Raw genomic sequence first — 26,609 nt, 5'->3', positions numbered from 1 at the left:
TTCCATTGCCTCGAAAATAGCAACACTTTTTAACATGAACTCTTCTGCGTTGGAGAATGAGATCATGGCACTGCAGGCTGACATACAGTTAAAGTTGCGCGCCCGCGATGAAGGAAAAGTATCCAAACATCAGGACTTGTGCAGCCTCGCTCACAGCGTTATTTGGCTCCACATTCCACATATTTATGTGAATCAGCGTTTTCCCACATGAAGATAATTAAGTCCAAATATCGTTCCACGTTGACGGACGATCATTTGGAGGCCTGTTTAAGACTAGCTGTCAGCAGTGACTGTCCGGATTATGCAGCGCTGACGGACTCCATTCAGTGCAAGGCTGAAAGCAGTCATCTGATTAAAGGGATAGTTGACTTTTTTTTTAACTTAAATTGTATGAAATACTTTCCATTAATATAGTGGTTGCAACTGTAGGCCTATTATTTGATTGCCAGAGTCCTGTGGTAGGAGTTCTGCTCTGGTTAAGTTGAGTGCATTATTCTTTCATGTGATTGTGTATGCTTTTTATGTGTGATACTTTTAATATTTGTGAGCAATATGTTATTACAAATTAAAATTGATTGACGTTATTACAAAGAGTAACTTTAACAAAATAAAGCTGGTAAATAAATAGAATTTATTGATTGAAACAGTCCTAATGCCTTAATGTTATTTATTTTGAGTAGGCTATTTTAAGCAATGGGATAATATTTTTTTGGTTGGTAGATCACCTTGAGCTGGCAATTTTAAAAGTAGACCTCAAGTCAAAAAAGTGTGGGCACCCCTGGTTTAAGGCATTCAAAGAGTGATAAAAATAAAAGGTGAGCCTCCGTCGCAAAACACACATCGTTTTCCCACGTCCGGTTTATGTCTTTGGGTTCCCGCGGAAACCTTCAAAAACAGGAGAATTCCATACTAAAAGGCTTTCTTACCTTTCTTTGTAGTTGTTACGTCCCCACCAAAGAGGTCCAGGTGTTATTTTGTGCAAAAGCTCCTCATTGGCTATTTCCCCTACCATAAGCCCTCAATGAATTGCATTGAATTGAATGGGACGTATGGGGTGTTGTGCTAATTCGCTTATTTCCATCGAAATAAGTAGTAAAGTGTGCCGCTTGGGTTATTATTTACATTATGAAGAGAGGATATATTAAAAAATTATATATTTTTTAGCGATGGAAATAAGCGAATTAGCACAACACCCCATACAATACATCCCATTCAATTCAATGCAATTCATTGAGGGCTTAGGGTAGGGGAAATAGCCAATGAGGAGCTTTTGCACAAAATAACACCTGGACCTCTTTGATGGGGACGTAACAACTACAAAGAAAGGTGAGAAAGCCTTTTAGTATAGAATTCTCCTTTAACGCTGTTAAGAACGTCAATCTGTCATTTTAGCACAGCATCAAAATAATGTTTTTGCATTACCTTCTTCTGTTTCTTCTTCTTCTTCTTTTTATCCTTCTCCTTCTTCTTCTTCTGCTTCTTCTTGTCATCAGCATCGCTGCCGGAACCCTCCGAGTCCTAGAGATAACAACAACAACAGCATTTATTTGTTTATGTTAAAAATGTCAGATTTCTAAGTCGTGTGAAGTTCTGCCTCTGTGCGCGATGGCAGTCTCTCAGTCAAATCTGGTCACATGTATATATGCAAATATCATGACCACAATGGCATTGTAAGACTAAACAATGAACATCAATGATGATGTCTAGGTGAAAGTAATTTGCCCCCCATGCGCGCGTATCTATATATCCTCCCGGAAGGTCCCGCACAAACCTGCCACGCGTCGACAGATCGATGTAGCCTGCAGGGCATTTGGCTTACACACGCACGGTCCGCGCGTTTAGAGTAAACGCAGGAGAAAAGCCTGGTGTAGCTTTGGCCGTAACACAGAAATCCCTAGTAATAGAGCACCCAAGTCCTGACGTAACTCGCTCATCCCGACGATTCCCCTCCTGGTTCACGGAAGTAATTTCTCTCATGGAGAATAACATGGGGTGATCTTAATGTCGTCTACTATAAGCGTTGTGGTCCAAAAATAAACAAGCTGTCTCGGCGTTATTGTCAGGGAGGTGTCTCTGTGTCGTTATATTGTCAGGGAGGTGTCTCTGTGTCGTTATATTGTCAGGGAGGTGTCTCTGTGTCGTTATATTGTCAGGGAGGTGTCTCTGTATCGTTATATTGTCAGGGAGGTGTCTCTGTATCGTTATATTGTTAGGGAGGTGTCTCTGTATCGTTATATTGTCAGGGAGGTGTCTCTGTATCGTTATATTGTCAGGGAGGTGTCTCTGTATCGTTATATTGTCAGGGAGGTGTCTCTGTATCGTTATATTGTCAGGGAGGTGTCTCTGCATCGTTATATTGTCAGGGAGGTGTCTCTGTATCGTTATATTGTCAGGGAGGTGTCTCTGTATCGTTATATTGTCAGGGAGGTGTCTCTGTATCGTTATATTGTCAGGGAGGTGTCTCTGTGTCGTTATATTGTCAGGGAGGTGTCTCTGTATCGTTATATTGTCAGGGAGGTGTCTCTGTATCGTTATATTGTCAGGGAGGTGTCTCTGTATCGTTATATTGTCAGGGAGGTGTCTCTGTATCGTTATATTGTCAGGGAGGTGTCTCTGTATCGTTATATTGTCAGGGAGGTGTCTCTGTATCGTTATATTGTCAGGGAGGTGTCTCTGCATCGTTATATTGTCAGGGAGGTGTCTCTGTATCGTTATATTGTCAGGGAGGTGTCTCTGTATCGTTATATTGTCAGGGAGGTGTCTCTGTATCGTTATATTGTCAGGGAGGTGTCTCTGTGTCGTTATATTGTCAGGGAGGTGTCTCTGTATCGTTATATTGTCAGGGAGGTGTCTCTGTATCGTTATATTGTCAGGGAGGTGTCTCTGTATCGTTATATTGTCAGGGAGGTGTCTCTGTATCGTTTGCGACAGTCAGTCACTCATATATGATACAGTCTGCTTCTAGCGGAAATCTAACTAATTCAGCAGCAGTAACATTAGCGTTTTTTCTCAGTCAGTTGATTCTTCACATCCATATGAGTGAAGCGGCCGGGGTGACATGTTTATTTTTCAAACACAGTTCTTATATGAGGCGATCTAAAATCGCCTCAATGGGGATTTCAATGCAACTAAACAAATACATGAACCTGGGGACTGGCGCCCTCTACTGGAAGTGACGCCAGACTTCGGTGCTCTATTATATATATATGTTTTTATCCTGAACTGATTGACCTTGTTCTTGTCCTCCTTCTTCTTCTTCTTATCTTTCACGTCCTTCTTCTTTTTCTTCTTTTTCTTCTTCTTCACGTCGTCGTCACTGGAGGCCTCGGAACAAGACTCCTGGAGACAGGAAACAGAAACAACAACATCCTGTTCACAACACCGAGAGAGGAAACGGAAACACAACCAGTTTAGGCTTTGAGTGCCAATTCTCCCATTATAATAAAGAAAGCATTTGTAATTCTATTATGCATGTAATGTGCATGATGTCATCACCTGACCTGTACACCAGATTGGAGGAATTTTCAAAATATGGATTAAAAGAAAAAAGAAAAAAAAAAGAAAAAAGAAAATTGAATTCCCAAGTAAAGGGAAGACGTCTTGTCATCCGGTACATAATTGGCGTCTTGACGTTTTTGGCTCTTAAACTGTTTCAAGTACACAAATGTAACACGTTTTTGGCTCTTAAACTGTTTCAAGTACACAAACGTAACACGTTTTTGGCTCTTAAACTGTTTCAAGTACACAAACGTAACACGTTTTTGGCTCTTAAACTGTTTCAAGTACACAAACGTAACACGTTTTTGGCTCTTAAACTGTTTCAAGTACACAAACGTAACACGTTTTTGGCTCTTAAACTGTTTCAAGTACACAAACGTAACACGTTTTTGGCTCTTAAACTGTTTCAAGTACACAAACGTAACACGTTTTTGGCTCTTAAACTGTTTCAAGTACACAAACGTAACACGTTTTTGGCTCTTAAACTGTTTCAAGTACACAAACGTAACACGTTTTTGGCTCTTAAACTGTTTCAAGTACACAAACGTAACACGTTTTTGGCTCTTAAACTGTTTCAAGTACACAAACGTAACACATTTTTGGCTCTTAAACTGTTTCAAGTACACAAACGTAACACGTTTTTGGCTCTTAAACTGTTTCAAGTACACAAACGTAACACGTTTTTGGCTCTTAAACTGTTTCAAGTACACAAACGTAACACGTTTTTGGCTCTTAAACTGTTTCAAGTACACAAACGTAACACGTTTTTGGGGAGTGAGAGTATATTATGTCGCATAAATACCTCCTTCTTCTTCTTCTTCTTTTTTTTCTTTTTTTTCTTTTTCTTCCCTCCGTCGCTGTCGGATGAATCCTGAAAGAAACATAAAACCAGACATAAAATATAGTAAAAAAATAAAACTCCACAGAATCAAAGTTAATGTCACTCGCTTTTGACCTGAGATCAGATTAAGAAAATGTCTTCTAAATCCTGACAGTTTTCTGGAAAAGTTACATTTCTATGTCAGAGCGGTTCCCCGGTTCCCCCTAGGCCGAGACATCACACTATAGTTACTTTTGTATATTTTGATTACCAGTAAGACGCGCAAACGCGGGAAGCGAACGCAGCTGAGACCCTGTAGATCATGTCTGTCTGTCTGTCTGTCTGTGTGTCTGTCCCGCTGTTACTGTATATGTGGACCTGGCCCCTTTTGTGCCCATATATGGAGCTGAGTGGACCTGGCCCCTTTTGTGCCCATATATGGAGCTGAATGATTGCTGATGCAACACACTCCATATTTGGACGTATAGCGGGACAGACAGACAGACAGACAGACAGACAGACAGACAGACAGACAGACATGATCTGCTAGGTCTCATAGTAAGTGCTCACTGCATTCGCAATCATCACCACAAAACATATACATTGACCACTTCAGCCCTGTATAGATTTTAGGCCAGATCTAGAAGCTCAGCGATTATTAGATCATTACCTCCTCCTTCTTCTTCTTTTTCTTCTTCTTATCCTTCTTCTTCTTCTTCTTTTTAACATCATCATCATCATCGCTGTCTGAGTCAGCATCCTGTCGGAGAGAAGATCCATTACAGTTTTTACTCCCAAACAGAGTCAGTCTGATATGTGTCGCATTGTTTTTACTCCCAAACAGAGTCAGTCTGATATGTGTCGCATTGTTTTTACTCCCAAACAGAGTCAGTCTGATATGTGTCGCATTGTTTTTACCCCCAAACAGAGTCAGTCTGATATGTGTCGCATTGTTTTTACTCCCAAACAGAGTCAGTCTGATATGTGTCGCATTGTTTTTACCCCCAAACAGAGTCAGTCTGATATGTGTCGCATTGTTTTTACCCCCAAACAGAGTCAGTCTGATATGTGTCACATTGTTTTTACTCCCAAACAGAGTCAGTCTGATATGTGTCGCATTGTTTTTACCCCCAAACAGAGTCAGTCTGATATGTGTCACATTGTTTTTACCCCCAAACAGAGTCAGTCTGATATGTGTCGCATTGTTTTTACTCCCAAACAGAGTCAGTCTGATATGTGTCGCATTGTTTTTACTCCCAAACAGAGTCAGTCTGATATGTGTCACATTGTTTTTACCCCCAAACAGAGTCAGTCTGATATGTGTCGCATTGTTTTTACCCCCAAACAGAGTCAGTCTGATATGTGTCACATTGTTTTTACTCCCAAACAGAGTCAGTCTGATATGTGTCGCATTGTTTTTACTCCCAAACAGAGTCAGTCTGATATGTGTCGCATTGTTTTTACTCCCAAACAGAGTCAGTCTGATATGTGTCGCATTGTTTTTACTCCCAAACAGAGTCAGTCTGATATGTGTCACATTGTTTTTACCCCCAAACAGAGTCAGTCTGATATGTGTCGCATTGTTTTTACCCCCAAACAGAGTCAGTCTGATATGTGTCACATTGTTTTTACTCCCAAACAGAGTCAGTCTGATATGTGTTGCATTGTTTTTACTCCCAAACAGAGTCAGTCTGATATGTGTCGCATTGTTTTTACTCCCAAACAGAGTCAGTCTGATATGTGTCACATTGTTTTTACTCCCAAACAGAGTCAGTCTGATATGTGTCGCATTGCTGACAACTAGCTAATCAACCGATATTTTATATATTTTTTATTATATTTGACCTTTATTTAACCAGTAAAACACATTGAGACTGCGACTCTATTACAAGTGGGAACTATACTGGCCAACAAGAGGCAGAAATAGAATTACACTTCAATACTACATACTACATAAATATCATACTTTGAGTACATTTTGATGCCGGCACTTTTACAAGTACTTATGTACTTGTAAAAGTTGTAAAAGTTTTTGGGGCTCACCCCCCAAAAACAATGTCTCTGTGACACATCTATCTATCTATTTAACACATTCTGACCTGAGATCAGATTCATACGAGGTTTCCACTGGACACACACTGGTCTGATTAACCCATTCTGACCTGAGATCAGATTCATACGAGGTTTCCACTGGACACACACTGGTCTGATTAACCCATTATGACCTGAGATCAGATTCATACGAGGTTTCCACTGGACACACACTGGTCTGATTAACCCATTCTGACCTGAGATCAGATTCATACGAGGTTTCCACTAGGACACACACTGGTCTGATTAACCCATTCTGACCTGAGATCAGATTAAAAAAAAGTCGGTCTTTCTTCGATTTTTCAAAAATAGCAGACCTACTACTGGCCAAGAGGCAGAAATACAATTACACTTAAAAACTAAATATCGTAAATATCACATAAAACATCCATAATACACCTCAAAGTACCAATAAAATCACCAAAGTCCTAATCTTTTTAGTAGCAGGGCAATTAAAATACACAAAAAATATACAAAATCTAAACAGACATAATGAATATATAGGCATGAACATGGGCTAGTACTGTACATATCCACACATGTGCAGGTGTTGGGACTGTACATCTAAGATGATCCTTTTGAAACGTCTCGAGGGAACTGTCAAAGACAATTTTAGTCTGGACTGTAGGTCGTTCCACGGCCACCAGGGGGCCAAATGTATTTTTTACCCCCCTTGGATTTGAATGCTGGTACCATAGATATGGCTGCTACTACACACCAGATATCACTCCAATGCAATCAGGCCAGCAGGTTATCTGGAGCCTATAGAGCAGGGGTGGGAAACTGGCGGCCCGGGGGCCACATGCGGCCCCCCACCTTCACTTAATGCGGCCCTCAGGTTAATGTCAGAATACTGATATAATGTTGGTTCCAGCTGTTTACAATTCCACAACATGCAAACATGACCTGCTTTAATTACTTCAGTCTAAATTAGTAGCTCAATGCTCAACACACGTATAATTAAAGGCATTTGAAACATAAAAATGTAAAATGTCAGGATTCCAATTCGAATAATAGCAAAAAATAGCCGATCTACAAGCTCAAAACGTGTCGCAGCGTTTTGAGCTTGTAGATGATCGGCTATTTTTGCCACGACAGTAATATATGACCCTAGGGAGTGAGTGTGGAAATATAGTGGCTCCTCTCCATCGTCAAAGTTGCCCACCCCCCCCTGCTATAGAGCGTCGCACACCCCGACCCCTTACCAGGGCCCAGGAAATGATTCTCCGTTCATTTTTACCTCATAGACATTTCAAAAAGTATTTATTTAAAGACGTTTATACGCCGCGGAACAAAGCCAACTCTTGTCGTGACAAATCATGACAACAAACACATTTTTTTGGGGGCCGAACAAATAATTAGAAAGAAGACAAAAACGGCATGATTCTGATGCACTCATGAACACACCTTCTTTTTCTTCTTATCTTTCTTCTTCTTCTTCTTATCTTTCTTCTTTTTCTTCTTCTTTTCGTCTCCATCAGAGTCTGATTCCTGTCAGAGAGAACATAGAGAACATGTGTCCTTCATTTAGTCCCAGCCAGCACTCGTCATCTCCATGCTGGCTTATGGTGGACACAGTTTGGTCAACATTCAATGTTTTGCCACAGACATGTAGGCTACTATACAACATGTAGGCTACTATACAACATGTAGGCTACTATACAACATGTAGGCTACTAATACTATACAACATGTAGGCTACTATACAACATGTAGGCTACTAATACTATACAACATGTAGGCTACTATACAACATGTAGGCTACTAATACTATACAACATGTAGGCTACTATACAACATGTAGGCTACTAATACTATACAACATGTAGGCTACTAATACTATACAACATGTAGGCTACTATACAACATGTAGGCTACTAATACTATACAACATGTAGGCTACTATACAACATGTAGGCTACTAATACTATACAACATGTAGGCTACTATACAACATGTAGGCTACTAATACTATACAACATGTAGGCTACTAATACTATACAACATGTAGGCTACTATACAACATGTAGGCTACTAATACTATACAACATGAGTGGACAATACCATCACCATAAAATCATAAAAAAGCTATCCCCGAATGACCACAACAGGTCTGTAACTCTGAGAGTGTAACACATGGAACCAAATGGATATGACATGAGGTTAGGGGGACTTAGGTAGCCGGTTAAGACTGATATGAGGTTAGGGGACTTACGTGGCCGGTTAAGACTGATATGAGGTTAGGGGGACTTAGGTAGCCGGTTAAGACTGATATGAGGTTAGGGGATTTACGTGGCCGGTTAAGACTGATATGAGGTTAGGGGATTTACGTGGCCGGTTAAGACTGATATGAGGTTAGGGGATTTACGTGGCTGGTTAAGTCTGAGGTTAGGGGATTTATGTGGCCGGTTAAGTCTGAGGTTAGGGGATTTATGTGGCCGGTTAAGACTGATATGAGGTTAGGGGATTTACGTGGCCGGTTAAGACTGATATGAGGTTAGGGGATTTACGTGGCTGGTTAAGTCTGAGGTTAGGGGATTTATGTGGCCGGTTAAGTCTGAGGTTAGGGGGACTTAGGTAGCCGGTTAAGACTGATATGAGGTTAGGGGATTTACGTGGCCGGTTAAGACTGATATGAGGTTAGCGGATTTACGTGGCTGGTTAAGTCTGAGGTTAGGGGATTTATGTGGCCGGTTAAGACTGATATGAGGTTAGGGGATTTACGTGGCCGGTTAAGACTGATATGAGGTTAGGGGATTTACGTGGCTGGTTAAGTCTGAGGTTAGGGGATTTATGTGGCCGGTTAAGTCTGAGGTTAGGGGATTTATGTGGCCGGTTAAGACTGATATGAGGTTAGGGGATTTACGTGGCCGGTTAAGACTGATATGAGGTTAGGGGATTTACGTGGCTGGTTAAGTCTGAGGTTAGGGGATTTATGTGGCCGGTTAAGACCGATATGAGGTTAGGGGATTTACGTGGCCGGTTAAGACCGATATGAGGTTAGGGGATTTACGTGGCCGGTTAAGACTGAGGTTAGGGTTAGTAATAGTGGGAAAACGTTGGATGTCTCCGTGTCTCCTGCATTGATCTCCTTACAACCCCCCAATGCGACAATATAATTCTGATATAATTCTGATATAATTCTGATATAATTCTGATTGTGATGTTGACGTCCGCACTCATGGACATACCTCTTCCTCCTTCTTTTTCTTCTTCTTCTTATCTTTCTTCTTTTTTTTCTTCTTTTCGTCTCCATCAGAGTCAGAATCCTGTCAGAGAGAACATACGTGTGTGTCCTCCATTTAGTCCCAGAGAACATACGTGTGTGTGTGTGTGTGTGTGTGTGTGTGTGTGTGTGTGTCCTTCATTTAGTCCCAGAGAACATACGTGTGTGTGTGTCCTTCATTTAGTCCCAGCCAGCACTCCGCAGCCGCGTGCAGAGAGTGTTTAGAGAGGGGCAGGGACTGAAATCCCGTAACAGGGCACTCTTTGGGACAAAAAATAGCTAAAACAGCAGATCTATCATCTATTCTACAAGCTCTCGACGTGATGCGCTGTGCCGCGTTGAGAGCTTGTAGATCGGCTATCTTCTTCGGGGCGCATTAAGCCAGCACTCTTTAGCTGTAGTGGAGATGTGATATTGTACGACATGGATTTATAAATAACTTTGTTCAGCGCAAAAATGGCGCGTTCCGAGTTCAGGAGACTTCGGGGGGAAAATTCTCCCACACACTCTATAGTAGTTTAATGCCACCCCTGAAGATGAGAGATATTGTCTGTTCTGTGATCTAGATGAAATTGAAAACGAAGTTCACTTTCTGTTTTACTGCTCTAAATACTCTAGCTCTTAAGGGATATTTTGGTTAATAAGATGTCTTCTATATGTGGGGATTTCCTAGATTTAAATGACTATGTAAAAATGGAGATATGTTTTGCCAAAGGGACTTTTGTTGTGGCAGATTTTATTTGTCAAGCTTGGGAAAGAAGACAGAGTACTCTGTATACATCTGAGGTGTAATATAATGAATTATGTAATGTAAACATGCTGTAAAATGCATAAATTGTGTATTGTAAAACATGCTGTAATTGCAAATGTGAAATGGTGTCTTATAAACCCATGAGGGTTAATTGGGCACAAGGTGTGCATGACACGAAAATAAATAAACAATCAATCAATCAAAAGGTAGGGAGGATTATTTGAATTAAGTGAAATCACTTGAATATACCTTTAAAATAATTGATATAAATAGTTTTGGAAATCTCTATGGTGAGAAAAAAAAAAAAAATTCAAGTGCCACCACAAAATGTCCATCACTGCTATGCTTATGCCCTATCTGGGACTGGAAATTCCAAGATGGTGGATTTGAATTCAGCTGAAATATAAATGTGGTTATAGCACTTATATACGTAAACACACACCTCTTCCTTCTTCTTCTTCTGCTTCTTCTTCTTCTTTTTCTTCTTCTGCTTCTCCTTCTTCTTCTGCTTCTCGTCATCATCGCTGTCAGAGCTACAGGAGTCGTCGTCCTGGCATACAGAAAATATCAGAAAATTATAAATATAAAATATAACATCTGGGAGTTATACAGCGCTTTCCTTGTGTGAGGGAAGAGAACAGAGAAGAGATAAACGAGTACGAGAAAATAATTCAACCAAAACACTAAAAGTAACAAGTTTAGCTCGGAAAGGCTAGTCTAAACAGGTGCAGATCAGTGCGTATATCTCTGATATGATCTGCCCCCTGGAGGGGGCATCTCTGAGGGTGCAGGTCTTTTTTCCGACAGCATATTGATCCGAAACCTCAATCCTAACCTAACCCTAACCGCAAGCACGGGAGCAGCGCATGTCGGACCATCGCTTTTTCGCATCGCAGCGACGGTCCCCCCGCTGCGGAGCGGACCATTGCCCCGTCGGCTAGAATGCTGTCGGAAAATAGTCCGCCTCCCATCTCGGATATGTTTGGGGAGTACATTCCAGAGGGAGGGGGGCAGCCACAGAGAAGGCCCCGTCTGTCGCCCCACAGAGGGACCTGAGTGAAGCGTTATTCATAGTCGGATTTATCGGTGGTGAGGTGACGTCACTGAGCCGCTGGTGAAGAGCAAACCACCGCCACCGCTCCAGCCCTTCTCTCTGTTTTTACTCACCGCCGCTCCACGTTTATTACAGCTCCCGGTGGTCGCCTCACCACCGGAGCGGTGGTCACCTCACCACCGGAGCGGTGGTCGCCTCACCACCGGAGCAGGGTGGTCACCTCACCACCGGAGTGGTGGTCGCCTCACCACCGAAAACCATGACTATATGAATAGGCCTTGAACGGGACATGTGTCTCGAGGAGGGTGGAGAGGTAAGGGGGGGGCATGTTGTGCAGTGTCTTGTCGGTGGTGAGGTGAGGAGTTCTTTGAAGTGAACTCTTCAAAAAATATCATCGTCAAATACCGTCTACAGTATCTGTGTATAGTAGAGCTCTACCGGGGTCCAGAAATAAATACATAAACAGATTTGTTTGTTGAGAGGAAACCTCTTGTCCTACTGATCAAGTAGGGACGTTACTTTATGAAAAAAACAAACACAAAAAGATAGAATATGGAGATAAGACGTTTCTGCCTGACAATGTAATAAAACATCACAGTAGTTAAACATTATTAAACAATTAATCGATTGATTGATTAATATATCACCTTCTTTTTCTTCTTCTTATCCTTTTTCTTCTTCTTCTTGTCCTTTTTCTGAAATCAACAAAGTGACCGTTAATGTGGTCACTTCCATATAGGCTCACACACACGAGTGTGTATATAATGGGTAATGATGGGATTTGGCTCGGGGGTCATGACCGGGTTAAATATCTGTCTGACTGCCCCCCTGGTTAAATATCTGTCTGACTGCCCCCCTGGTTAAATATCTGTCTGACTGCCCCCCTGGTTAAATATCTGTCTGACTCCCCCCCTGGTTAAATATCTGTCTGACTGCCCCCCTGGTTAAATATCTGTCTGACTGCCCCCCTGGTTAAATATCTGTCTGACTGCCCCCCTGGTTAAATATCTGTCTGACTGCCCCCCTGGTTAAATATCTGTCTGACTGCCCCCCCCCCCCTGGTTAAATATCTGTCTGACTGCCCCCCTGGTTAAATATCTGTCTGACTGCCCCCCTGGTTAAATATCTGTCTGACTGCCCCCCTGGTTAAATATCTGTCTGACTGCCCCCCTGGTTAAATATCTGACTGCCCCCCTGGTTAAATATCTGTCTGACTGCCCCCCTGGTCATGACCCCGCACCCGTCATGACCTGACCACAGGTGAGAGTCGTTGAACTAATTAATAAAACATGTTGACATTTCCTCACCTGATCCTCGTCACTGTCAGAGCAGGAAGAGGAGGAGTCTTCATCAGTGGAACAGCTGGACTTCTACAGAAAGTAGAAAAAAGAAAACACACCAGAGGTTGTCGTAAAACTGCCCTTAAGACCTGGAACACATCTGTGTCGCCTTATAGCGTTTAACCACCTTAAGACCTGGAAAACATCTGTGTCGCCTTATAGCGTTTAACCACATTAACCATTAATTTAAACTGTAGCTGTTGAAACATAACAGATCTACAGGCTCTAGGAAAATGTGTGCAAATCGTTGAAAATATGTTCTTTTGTTTATATTAACGCGTCTAAAGATAGATCAGACTTATTAGCACGATGTAGTAATGGAAGATTTCACCTCCCGATGTTTGGGGGGAAAAGGCGATTCAGTGAAATTAAACCATTTTGGGCGGGAACCCCTTTTGGTGTTTTAAGCGTTACGTTATACTTTAGCTATTGAAAAATAGCAGATCTACAAGCTCCTAGCGCGCCACCGAGTGGCGCGCTACGAGCTTGTAGGTCTGCTATTTTTGAAAAGTCGTGAAAATGTGGTGCATATCTTTGAATATATTCTTTCAGAGCGAACGTTTATTTTATTTTATTTTTTATCCCACAATTTTGTAACCCATTGTTCACCCCTACCCTAGGGGGACACGGGGAGACCATGTGAGGGTACCTACCCTAGGGGACACGGGGAGAACATGTGAGGGTACCTACCCTAGGGGACACGGGGAGAACATATGAGGGTACCTACCCTAGGGGACACGGGGAGAACATATGAGGGTACCTACCCTAGGGGACACGGGGAGAACATGCAAACTCCACACAGAAAGGCCCAGAGCGAACGTTTTTAACTCAAATGTTTGCTTCTGGGGGAGGGTCCCTGGAACAACATATTTTCAGATGGGGGGAGGGAGGCATATTACATATAATTTTTGGGGTCCTTGACATGAAATATTGAGAACCATGACTGATGTAGAAACATGAGGTTTTTCACATTTATTTATTTTTATTTCAATGTCAGTCCCAAATGGATTAAATGGGAATTCAGACTGAGTGTCAGGCTACTGACTGGGGAATGGATTAATTAACCCTTTGATTTCCTATAAGCTCTCATCATCGCAGTGGTCTCACCTTCTTCTTCTTTTTATTTTTTTTCTTCTTCTTGTCATCCTCGCTATCGGAAGAAGTCGATAAAGATGAGCAGGAATCCTGAACAGAGAGAGAGAGAGAGTTTTGCACAGTTAATAGGCAGCAGAATACGTGTGGAGTTGTCATCAACTGAGGGACAGTCAGTGGACAGAAGAGACAGGTATATCTGTCTGAGGGACAGACAGTGGACAGTAGAGACAGGTATATCTGTCTGAGGGACAGACAGTGGACAGTAGAGACAGGTATATCTGTCTGAGGGACAGACAGTGGACAGTAGAGACAGGTATATCTGTCTGAGGGACAGACAGTGGACAGTAGAGACAGGTATATCTGTCTGAGGGACAGACAGTGGACAGTAGAGACAGGTATATCTGTCTGAGGGACAGACAGTGGACAGAAGAGACAGGTATATCTGTCTGAGGGACAGACAGTGGACAGAAGAGACAGGTATATCTGTCTGAGGGACAGACAGTGGACAGTAGAGACAGGTATATCTGTCTGAGGGACAGTCAGTGGACAGTAGAGACAGGTATATCTGTCTGAACAACAGGGTCATTAAGTTGCTGTTATGTTTAATGTTTGTTAATATATTTTCATTGTTACTGTATTGCTTGTTGTTCATTATTGTTGGGATGTTTGTTGACTTTTGTTTTGTTGTATGTACGCTTTGGCAACGTAGAACATATTTATCATGCCAATAAAGCCTTTTGAAATTGAATTGAGAGAGAGAGAGAGTGTTGTGGATTTCGTCACCTGAATATGCCAATAAAACAGGACAATTCCTTGCATTTCACATCACAAGGAAAAACAATTAAAATAAATAGTTAAAAAAATAGCAAGAAGGAAAAAAAAGGAAAAAGAAAATAAATAAATAAATCTAAGCATATTATCCGAAAAGGAGTGAGAAAAAGAAGTAGAAACGTATAAACTCCCACCCCTCTATAACTGAAACGACTCGCTGGATTCTGTGCCAGTTAAGCTGCTCTTCAAAAGTAATATGAGTTATACATATTATAAAATATACATATGTTGTACACCCTAATGCTATCCCATATACTTACACACATACATCCATATTATACATATAAAAAATTGTCTATTTATTTATTTTAATTTTTTTATCCCACGATTTTGTAACCCATTTTTCACCCCTGTGTCAATCATCTAATGTGATCCTGGGCTCTACACACCCTCCACCAACCTAGTCCCCATATATGGGGGACAAGGGGAGAGCAACCTAGTCCCCATATATGGGGGACAAGGGGAGACCAACATAGTCCCCATATATGGGGGACAAGGGGAGAGCAACGGACTTGAACTCATGCTTCCTTCATGCCTGAGTGTCCAAGTTGCTCCTTTACACCTGACAGGGGGGAGTTTCCCTGGTTGGACGTAACGTAGCGCGTGGAAGGAACACGTTATTCCAACCAGTTCCTTTCCCCTCCATCAGGCGCCCCGGCTGGCCAGGGGGAGGCAGTTTAGAGACCAGGATTACTAAAATTGTCTATTTTAATTATATAGACAATTAAATACCAATCTGCTACTAAAAACAGGACTAAAGAGATAAGAACCTTATCTTTCTTCTTCTTCATCTTTTTCTTCTTTTTCTTTTCATCATCGCTGTCTGATGATGATGATGATGATGATGATGATGATGAAGATGAAGATGAAGAGCAGGAGGAATCCTACAGGTGAAGAAAAAACAGAAACTTAAGGCTCCATTTTCGGCACCGCTAAACCCCTTATCCATAAACTTCTTACCCATTTTGGCAGTTTTCTGAAAAAGCTATTTTTTTTCTATGTCAGTCGTTCTTCGATTAAAATAAATAAATAGCAGATCTACAAGCTCGGAGCGCGCCACCGAGTGGCGCGCTACGAGCTTGTAGATCTGCTATTTTTCAATAGCTATTAAGCATAACATAATGCTATAACACCAAAAGGGGTTTACTATTTTGAAAAACATTTTTGAATAGTTCAACTATATATTCAACTATATATATTTTAACTACCGGTATTCAAAAATGTTTTGCAAAATAGTAAAGTAGTAAAAAAGGCAAAGAAGTTTAGGGATAAGGCGAGCCCTTAACCCCAAGGAGACCTGAGAGCAGATTCTACAAAATGTCTTCTAAATCAATGACAGTTTTCTGTCAGAGGTCAGTATAATGTTAGCCTTATTGGTTGCATTATTAGACGTTTATGTTCTTACAATTTATAATTTAGGCATTTAGCAGACGCTCTTAATCCAGAGCGATTTACATTAAGCAAGAACAAAAGCATGGGAATACATCACATAAAAGCATTTATCATGAAACATGCGTAAGCTAAGAAAGTAACAGTGGAATATCTATATAATGAAACTATACATATAAACTATACATATATACTACTATGCTATACATATGTAGGCCTACTATGGCGTGCTATGACTACATACAATGCAATTATAGTGCTGTCTACATAACATGCTATAAGTCTGTATCAAATGCTATCTAAGTCTTCCTATGAGCTTCTCTTTGTTAGTGGGTCTATTACTGTGTTTATGAATATTACGTTGTTGTATTTGTCCTGTTGTATTCATTGTTACAGGCAGAGCTACGTGTTACTTATTTCGCCTCTTCTCTTGGCCAGTTTTGGGGCGGGAACAACTTTTGGTGTTTGCATCATCATGTCATGCTTTAGCTATTGAAAAATAGCAGTTCTACAAGCTCATAGCGATGAGGATCACAGAGGATCACAGAGGATCACAGAAACATCGAAGAGGATCACAGAACTACAGAGATAAGATAGATAACCTTTTCTTCTGTCTTCTTCTTCTTTTTCTTCTTTTTCTTCTTCTCATCTTCGCTGTCTGATGAGGAGCTGTCAGAGCAGGATGAGGATGATGAGGATGAGGAGGAGGATGAAGAGCTGGAGGAATCCTACAAATGAAGGACAGACAGAGACATTAAAGGCGGACGGTGGATTGTCGAAAAAGCACACGTACCTACGAGCGGACGACGCAGCGCGAAAATAAAACACCATCTGAAAATAAATGTAAACAAAACAGAGGAGGTCATAGTAGACCCCAGGTCCATAGGAGACCACAGTATAATTAGTGTCCATGACCATAACATCAAACAGGTCCCCTCATATAAATATCTGGGAGTACAGATAGATGAGGACCTGAGCTGGCACACGCATGTTACAACACTGTGTTCTAAGATACACCAACGTCTACACTTTCTCAGAAGACTTAGACTTTTTGGAGTCAGTAGAAATATCATGTTGACCTTTTACAGAGCTATAGTATAGAGTCAATCCTAAGATATGGTATATCCAGCTGGTTTGGCAATCTAACTGTGAAATACAAGTCTCAAGTAAATAGGCTAGCAAACATGGCTGGGAAGATCATGGGCATGTCCACCCCACCCATCACTCCCCAGGCCATCTTTGAACAAGCAGTGGTGAGACAGGCTCGGAATATTGTATCTGACCCCTTGCATGTACTGTACCGAGAGTACGAGCTAATGCCATCCGGTAGGAGGTATAGAACTCCACGATGTGTATATAATAGATGTAAACACTATTTTGTTCCCCTGTCAACTAAAATGCTCAATCAGGGATTGACGAATGCACTTTAATGACTATAGTTGCACTTTATCAAGGGAATGTGTGCAATATCTCTGTTTTGTGTATGTTGGGGTGTTTCATGGTGTTTTTTCTTTTCGTATGTGAACGTGTCTGTTATTTGTATGCAGCTGTGACTCTGTCTCCAAGACAAATTTCTCCCAAGGGAGACAAATAAAGATAACCTTGAGCTTTATAGACGTGACGCTTTACGTTCACAGAGTCCAGACAGACTGCTTTTAGACGACGGGTTTTAAATGAAAAAATAAAATAAAATAAAAAAGCTCTTCACCTTTTCTTTTTTCTTCTTCTTCTTCTTCTTCTTCTGGTCTTCGCTGTCTGAGTCAGAGTCCTGTGGGTAGACAGTGGTGGAAAATACATCTACTGAAGTACTGTACTTATACTCAAGTGCAATTTTTAGGCATTTTTTTTACTTTACTGGAGTGTTTCCAATATCTAATATACTTTTACTCCTGCTCCACTACATCTCGGACCCAAATGTGCGCTTTTCCTCCAACTAAATTGAACATTGTGCGATCACCTTTTGGTACACAGTTAAGGCTCATACATAGTCTGGATTTAAGGTGGTGGGGTGACCACCGAACTACAACATGACATCACTGAGGTGACCACCGAACTACAACATGACGTCACTGAGCCGCGGTGAAGAGCAAACCACCGCCACCGCTCCAGCCCATCTCTCTGTTTTTAACTCACCACCGCTCAACGTTATTTCAGCTCCGGTGGTCACCTCATCACCGAAGAACCAGACTATGAATAGGCCTTTAGAATACAAGAGTGACCGGCATAAGCACATTGGCTCACTTGCAAGAATTAACAAGCAGTTTGGGATGTTATCAGATCATTTAATGTCCGTCATCAGCCTTTATCCACACTATGCAATGGATATGGAGCCATGGAGGTTTCCTACACATTGACCTTGGTGTTGTTCATTTATCCCATAGAGATTGACAAGAACATGTAAATCAATTATTTTAAGCCTATATAGAATCAACCAAACCATCCAGTATGCTGGTTGAATCATGAAACCATAAAACCTTTGATATCGTGAAAACGTTTAAACAAAAAAAAGGCTAAATAAAGCATAATGTCATATATAATTAAATACTTTAAGGACCCTTTTTCCCCCCAAGTCCGTATATATATATATATACGTACGTCGACACTAGGTGGCGTCATATCCCAGGTCCGTATACACCAGTAAGACGCGCAAACGCGGGAAGCGAATAACGCAGCTCGTACATATTTGGGGTTTTTTTAAGATCTATTTTTAAGTTATTTCTTTTTTAAGTTAAGTTATTTTTAAGTGAAGTTTTTAACTTAGCCATAACCATATAAGGAGTCCCCAAAGCAGCTATACGTCCAAATATGGAGTGTGTTGCATCAGCTCCATATATGGGCACAAAGGGGGGGGATCTGCTAGGTCTCATAGTAAGTGCTCACTGCGTTCACAATAATGGTTGATGCCTACGGAAGCCTTCAACATTGGTCCAGTTCCTATAGCAACGCCCCACCGTTCCAACTATGGGATTGCAAATATATTCACAGTGCAAACCGTAGTTGAAAGGAGGATTTTCAAACTGCCATAACTCGGATTCTTGGATCGCTGTCCTTCATGGTGGATTTTCTGCCGTCCCCACATTTCAGATTTAATTTGTGCCTTTTGTACCGCGACGCTGCCACCGCCATGTGAAAGCTTCTGACGAAAGGTACAGTACAAGAGTGTGTGCGTGTACAGTAACAATAATACTAGAGTGTGTGTGGCGAGAGAGTGTGTGGGGGCGGGGCAAGCTCAGACTATTTAAAGTGAGAGCGTACGCTGGCCCCTGGAACTGGGGTTTATGCTAACGGCTAGCGGTAGAGATAGAGGTAACGGTTTGCTCTAAATAGCGTTAATTACCTTCTTCTTCTTTGTATCTTTCTTCTTCTTCTTCTTCTTCTCCTTTTTCTTCTTTTTCTTCTTCTTGTCTTTCTCCTTCCCTCCTTCCCCCTCGTCGTCACTCAGGTTTCCGTCAGCTGTGGTGTGACATCGCACGGTGACATGTGTCAATCAATAACATTGACATCGCACGGTGACATGTGTCAATCAATAACATTGACATCACACACGACACGTGTAATTATTAGGGGGGTGTAACGGTTATGAGATTATATGACCGATATCCGACCTCCGATTATCTGCAGGGTCATATATTCTGCCGATACCGATTCTCACCGATTCAGATATTATGCAGAGGACCACAATGGAAACAAGCCAATAGGGCAGGCCCTATAGAGCGTCGCAGTCCCGCCCCCCCTCGAGAGAGAGACCCGGAAAAGAAATTGCCGTCTATTTTCCTCATAGACTTTTCAGAAAGTATTATTTAAAGACGTTTATACGCCGCTGGACAAAGACAACTCTTGTCGTGACAAATCATGACAATAAACACAATGTTTTGGGGCCGAACAAATAATTAGAAAGTAGAAAAAAACGGCAGGTTATACAACACTTTTTTTGTTGTTCTTCTTCTTATAAATGATTTGATCGGCCCCAAAACATTGAGATGAGATGAGAGATGAGATATACTTTATTAATCCCCGAGGGGAAATTGCAGTGTTACAGCAGCAAAGTGCATAGAGTATTGTGATGTCAATTGTGTTCATCGTCATGATTTGGTCACGATCCGAGTTGGCTTTGTCCGCGGCGTAACCGTCTTTAACCCATTCTGAACGGGAACCCATTTTGGTGTTGACATCATGTTATGCTTTAGCTATTGAAAAATAGCAGATCTACAAGCTCATAGCGCGCCACTCGGTGGCGCGCTATGAGCTTGTAGATCTTGTAGACGATTGCTTGTAGACGATCTTGTAGGTCTGCTATTTTTTTTAAATCGAAGAGCGACTGTGACATTTTTAGAATCTGATCTCAGGTCAGAATGGGTTCATCAGACCAGTGTGTCCCACTGTCCCCAGTGGAAACCTCGTATGAATCTGATCTCAGGTCAGAATGGGTTAAATAAATACTTTAGGAAAAGCCTATGGGAGAAAATGCATTGGGATTCATTTCCTGGGCCACTCGTCGTTCTGAAAGGGGGCGGGACTGCGACGCTCTATAGGGGCTTATTGGCCCAACGCCTATTAACCCATTCTGACCTGAGATCAGATTCATACGAGGTTTCCACTGGACACACACACTGGTCTGATTAACCCATTCTGACCTGAGATCAGATTCTAAAAATGTCAGTCGTTCTTCAATTTTTCCAAAAATAGCTAAAGCACGACATGATGCTAAAACAGCAAAATGGGTTCCTGTTCAGAATGGGTTAATAAAGTATTCAATCAATCAATAAATAGCCTATACTCTTTTCCAAGTGTCTGTTTTCCCAACTGAATGAGACGAGCACACAAATTAAATGTAGAATTATTTTTCATTTTTATTTATATATATTTTTTGCTGGTGATTAAACGACGATTAAATAATCTGTATTATTTTGAGCCCGTTCCGATATCGATGTGGCATTTTTATTGGCCGATACGGAAGGTTTCCGATTATGCTACCGATTGATCGCGCATACAGTTATTATTAATACTGATGCACAATATCAGCGGTATAGGGCAGGCTAGCATATCGATATCGGGCGGCCGTTTCATTAAAAATGCAATGTCGGTATATACAGTATGGAACTGCCAAAATAGTTCCGATATTGGTTTCGCCGATATCCTATTGTGGAACATCGTACTATACAGTAAATACACCACCAGACATCAAACAGATATCATACTGTACCACCAGCATACTGTTGTACGGTAACAAGACAACTCACCCCGTTTCTGTTTTCCTCCCAGAACCTTCCCCAGTGAGGGGTGGGTGGGAGAGGCTGGACAGCAGACGGCTGGACTTTGAATGTCTCTAACTATAAACTTTCATGACAGCAGAACAGCCTAAGTACAAATATCACTTATCACGAAAAGCTACTACAGTGAAGTCTGTTCACAGAAGTTGTTGTAGGATATGATGTGGGGATTATCTGACGAAGGTACCATTTGAGTGGGCAAAACCTTACATATATACTAAATAATACTAAATTGTTTATAGGGTCAATATAAGTAAAATAACATAGCCTTCCCACAGGAGTATCTTTTTATATTTTTCCAAAAAGAATACAAACAGCCAATAGCATATTACAAAGTTATCCCCCTCACTGGTGACAATTCCGGGAGGAAAAACGGACACGCACAGGGGTGAGTTGTCCAGTATTCTACTGTAGCACCAGACATCAAACCCTCATTCCACAATTTACAGCATAAATCAGCCAAATGGTGCAGATTATGCAGGGGTACATTTTGCTTCACAAAGGTCACATAATCGCGCAAACTTCCCGCATATTTAGCAATTAAGTTTAACAATTCTTGAGAGTTTAGTGATTAACATGAATCATTTAGACCTTTTTAAAGCTCAGCTCAAGACCCACTTCTACAACATTGCTTTTAATTGATCTTTTATTTTTTATTTTTGTTATTCATGTCCTCACTGTATTGCATTACTGCTTGTTTTTTAATGTCGTTGCCTTGCTTTTCTTTTATTCTCCATTTTTCTGTAAAGCACTTTGAGCTGCATTTCATGTCATGAAAGGTGCTATACAAATAAAGTTTTATTATTATTATTATTTATCAACGAATATAAACTTCACAAACTTACCAATCAATGAATAGGATGCTTTGTCACCGGCTTGTTTCTTGCACTGTTCACGAAAAGGGAAAACAAGTTCATGAATGTGTGTGTATGTGTGTGTGTGTGTGTGTGTGTGTGTGTGTGTGTGTGTGGTGGAGAAAGTACTCAAATGTTTTGCTTAAGTAAAAGTATAAACACTGCAATGTACTCCGTTAAAGTAGAAGTCCTGTATTCAAAATATAATATATTCAAGTAAAAGTACAAAAGTATCTGCATCAAAATGTAGCCTATACTTAATCATCATACATTTCACCTGAAGTTCAAAATCTGTACAAAATCTTTTGAAAATAGCCAAATGTATTTAGGGCTGAAATCTCTAGTAAGTAACTAAAGTTTTCAAGTTCTAAGTTTTATTGTAGCAGAGTAAAAGTAATACTCAAGACAGCACTTCACATTAGGGAGGTGAAGCGGTGAACAGTCGACGCCAGCGTCCTCACTTCCCACATTCACACACCGACGGTGGCGAGCTCACACCGACCCACTCACTGGAGGCAACGTAGGGTTCAGTGTCTTTGCCCAAGGACACTTCCACATGTAGGACAGGAGGTCAGGAGGAGCCGGGATTCGAACCGCCGACCCAGGGATCATTGGACGACCTGCTCTACCTCCTGAGCCACAGCCGCCATACTTACTTAACACCATAAGTATTACCTTTTTTTTTATATATATTTTTTATCCCACGATTTTTGTAACCCATTTTTCACCCCTGTGTCAATCATCTAATGTGATCCTGGGCTCTACACACCCTCCGCCAACCTAGTCCCCATATATGGGGGACAAGGGGAGAGCAACGGACTTGAACTCATGCTTCCTTCATGCCTGAGTGTCCAAGTTGCTCCTTTACAACCTGACAGGGGGGAGTTTCCCTGGTTGGACGTAGCGCGTGGAAGGAACACGTTATTCCAACCAGTTCCTTTCCCCTCCATCAGGCGCCCCCGGCTGGCCAGGGGGAGGCAGTTTAGAGACCAGGATTACTGCATGTTTTTTTTGTGAGGGTATTAGTATTACCTTATAAGCATCTTGGTCACTGTCGGTCATGTAGGTCTGAAACACAGAGGTACAGACATATGAGGGACAATCACCAGGAATGTGACAAAAACACACAGATGTCCATGAATTCACAACAAGGCTTCATGGGGTAGGAAAGAACTCCCTTGTTTGGGTGAATATAATACAAGACTTCATCCAGAAATACCTTGTTCTTTTTCTTGTCTTTCTTCTTCTCTCCAGCAGGCGGCGCTCTTTCACCACCTGCAGGTTATTATAATAATGATCAGACACCGATAAGCGTCTTTCATATTCTATTGCACGATGCATGTTGTTCATTAAAAGTACATAAAACACAAATTAATTTATAATGAATCACAGGTATGTATATTGTTTAAGAGTATAGAAGACAGTATATGCAAATGGTTTGTTTGCCCTGTGTCGATATAGAAAATCAATACATATATTTATTTTGTAATAATTTTATTTATTTATCCTTTTTTTTGGGGGGAGTCCCCAGATTATCTTAATGTGCAACGTTGTTTTCTCAGTAAACAAACCAGCATTCAGTATAAGTAAAATGACTTTTAATACACCTTTTGGTGTTTTAAGCATTATTTTATACTAGAGCTATTGAAAGAATAGCAGATCTACAAGCTTGTAGAGCGGCACCGAGTGCCACGCTACAAGCGTGTAGATCTGCTATTTTTTTTTTTTTTAAATGTGGCGCAAATCTTTGAATATATATTCTTTCACAGTGAACATTTTTAACTCAAATATTTGCTTCTGGGGGGGGGGGGGGGGTCCCTGGAACTACATATTTTCAGATGGGGGTCGGCGGCCAAATACATATAATTCTGAGGGTCACTGACATGAAAATGAAACATAGAAACATCACGTTTTTCAGAAAACTGTTAGAATTTAGAAGACTTCTTTTTTATCGTCATCAGGTCTAAATGGGTTAAATACCAATTTGGTCAAATAGTCAAATATATTATATGAGAAAGAAACAGTTCCAAGTGCTAGTTGTCACAGGGTGGGCTCTCTAACCAATCAGCTACCCCACCCCCCCCCCAAATCTCTATGTTGAAAATAGGACCATCTACAAGCTTGTAGATCTGCTATTTTCAGCAGAATAGTATAGGGTTAGTGTGGTTAAACGTTGTCTGTCACCTGACCTGCACAGCTGAGTTCATCTTCACTCTGATGACCATCCTCTTCCTCCTGTGGAACGACACACACACACACACACACACACACACACACACACACACACACACACACACACACACACACACACACACACACACACACACACACACACACACACACACACTTTAGTCCAGAGTGATTTACAAAACAAAAAGCATGACAATAAATAACATACTATGCATGTACAGTATATAGTGCTACAGTATGTCTACATAAAATGCTATGGGCTGTCTTTAAGTACCAGGTCTTATTCCCTAACTTGAGTAAACTAAAGACCTGGAGGCGTGGTCGATGCCATTTGGCTATTCTGAGTGGCCAAAGAGCATTGACCACGCCTCCAGGTCGTTAGTTTAGAATCTGATCTCAGGTCAGAATGGGTTCATCAGACCAGTGTGTGTCCAGTGGAAACCTCGTGTGAATCTGATCTCAGGTCAGAATGGATTAACAGTTATCTCCATATAGTGAGAACCCTTCAGTTTAGTTTATGGAACATAAAATACCTTCTTTTTATATTTCTTATCTTTCTTCTTCTTCTTTCCATCGCAGTCGGAGGAGCTAGAATCCTGTTTCAACAGAAAAAGGTGTTCCCACAAGAGTGATGTTCACGAACAAAACAGCTTTTTTTGAGTGGTGCAACCACTCCTATAGACAGCTATGTGTGTCCCTGGGTCTGTCTGTCTGTCCAAGCACGATATAGCGTTATAGCGTTTGTTCACCACCAAGTGTCACAGCCTAACACACAGACACACACAGGCCAGGGAGGAGCGCTTGTACAGTACAGTACGGTACGGTACAGTACAGTACAGTACAGTACAGGCCGCGTTTCTCGGAATTGAGGCTAAGATTGTTAGGGATGTTAGGGAGCAGTGCAACTGTATCATGTGGGGGTCCCTGGGACATCCAGCTCCCCAGGAACACGCCCAGGGGAGCGGCCTGGTTCCGGCAAGCCGCCCCACGTCCGAAACAGTCGATAAATGACAGAGTTACCGTGTTGCAGCTTTCCGTGCTCGGACATACAGACCCAGGGACAGACACGGGGACAGACAAACATACACACACACATTGCTACTTAAAGGGACACTTCACCCTTTTTGCAAAAGAATATATGTTAATGACGTTTAGGAGCTTTAGAACACTTTCCTGGGGGTATTCATGTGTGTAATATGTGGTTTTAGATATTTTAGATTGTAGCAGTGAGCCTGTTGTCTCTGATGTCATGGACACTGGGCTCACTTCCTTCCTGGACTACATGTTGTCTCAGTAAGACAGCTCTCCCCCCTATCCACAAGGAGGAGCAGTGCACCAAATAATTATGGGAATTGTAGTCCAGGAAGGTAATGAGACCAGTGTCCATGACATCAGAGACAACAGGCTCACTGCTACAATCTAAAATATCTAAAACCACATATTACACACATAAATACCCCCAGGAAAGTGATCTAAAGCTTCTAAACATCATTAACATATATTTTTTTGCAAAAAGGGTGAAGTGTCCCTTTAATGGAGTGGTTAGGCACCGCTCAGAAATATAAACTCTGATGACTTTTACGCCCGGCAGATTATAGTTATCGGCGATTCTGCTTCCGGTTAATTTGGGGTGAATTTGGGGTGTTTTCAAAATAAAAGACGCCGTGCATCTTGTCGGCAGTGAAACGACAGCACCGGAGTTCAATAGTGGCAGGAAATGAGAATGTGTGTGGACACATTAATGTTGCTTTAACTGCAAGTGAAAAGAATTATAACCACATTGTCAGGATGAACGATTATACCTTCGTCTTTTTCTTCTTTTTCTTCTTTTTCTCGTCTTTCTCGCTGTCAGATGATGAAGATGATGATGATGATGATGAAGACGACGACGACGACGAACTATCAGAGGAGGAGGAGTCCTGAAAGTTGATTGACAGTTCATTAACACTGACTTTGTTTGACCAGAATGGAACAGAGCCTTCGTTAGCATCATTAACACTGACTTTGTTTGACCAGAATTGAACAGAGCCTTCGTTAGCATCATTAACACTGACTTTGTTTGACCAGAATGGAACAGAGCCTTCGTTAGCATCATTAACACTGACTCTGTTTGACCAGAATGGAACAGAGCCTTCGTTAGCATCATTAACACTGACTCTGTTATGATCAGAATGGAACAGAGCCTTCGTTAGCATCATTA

The 26,609-nt window shown here is 41.4% G+C and overlaps 1 protein-coding gene across 4 annotated transcripts in view; it reads right to left on the bottom strand.

The window, feature by feature from the left end:
• Positions 1 to 26,609, bottom strand: part of LOC308321639 (uncharacterized protein) — a 48,225-nt gene that overhangs the window by 10,014 nt on the left and 11,602 nt on the right. For 3 of the 4 annotated variants that reach the window (XM_080772647.1, XM_080772644.1, XM_080772645.1), the window contains 20 exons: positions 26,223 to 26,328; positions 24,943 to 25,007; positions 24,409 to 24,454; positions 23,439 to 23,494; positions 23,252 to 23,287; positions 22,211 to 22,253; positions 19,433 to 19,548; positions 17,804 to 17,863; positions 16,698 to 16,823; positions 15,477 to 15,590; positions 13,888 to 13,965; positions 12,748 to 12,810; positions 12,088 to 12,135; positions 10,829 to 10,936; positions 9,601 to 9,678; positions 7,817 to 7,900; positions 4,989 to 5,078; positions 4,301 to 4,369; positions 3,232 to 3,339; positions 1,423 to 1,518 (listed from right to left, as the gene is read on the bottom strand). In XM_080772647.1, the coding sequence (XP_080628773.1) occupies positions 1,423 to 1,518; positions 3,232 to 3,339; positions 4,301 to 4,369; positions 4,989 to 5,078; positions 7,817 to 7,900; positions 9,601 to 9,678; positions 10,829 to 10,936; positions 12,088 to 12,135; positions 12,748 to 12,810; positions 13,888 to 13,965; positions 15,477 to 15,590; positions 16,698 to 16,823; positions 17,804 to 17,863; positions 19,433 to 19,548; positions 22,211 to 22,253; positions 23,252 to 23,287; positions 23,439 to 23,494; positions 24,409 to 24,454; positions 24,943 to 25,007; positions 26,223 to 26,328 (1,590 nt within the window). The remainder of the gene's footprint in view (positions 1 to 1,422; positions 1,519 to 3,231; positions 3,340 to 4,300; positions 4,370 to 4,988; positions 5,079 to 7,816; positions 7,901 to 9,600; positions 9,679 to 10,828; positions 10,937 to 12,087; positions 12,136 to 12,747; positions 12,811 to 13,887; positions 13,966 to 15,476; positions 15,591 to 16,697; positions 16,824 to 17,803; positions 17,864 to 19,432; positions 19,549 to 22,210; positions 22,254 to 23,251; positions 23,288 to 23,438; positions 23,495 to 24,408; positions 24,455 to 24,942; positions 25,008 to 26,222; positions 26,329 to 26,609) is intronic. The other variant, XM_080772646.1, reaches the window with a different exon arrangement.

The sequence above is a fragment of the Protomyctophum bolini genome (genome assembly GCF_963924005.1).
Source record: "Protomyctophum bolini genome assembly, chromosome: 9".
NCBI lineage: Eukaryota > Metazoa > Chordata > Actinopteri > Myctophiformes > Myctophidae > Protomyctophum > Protomyctophum bolini.
This window is presented reverse-complemented; position numbering and strand designations above follow the sequence as displayed.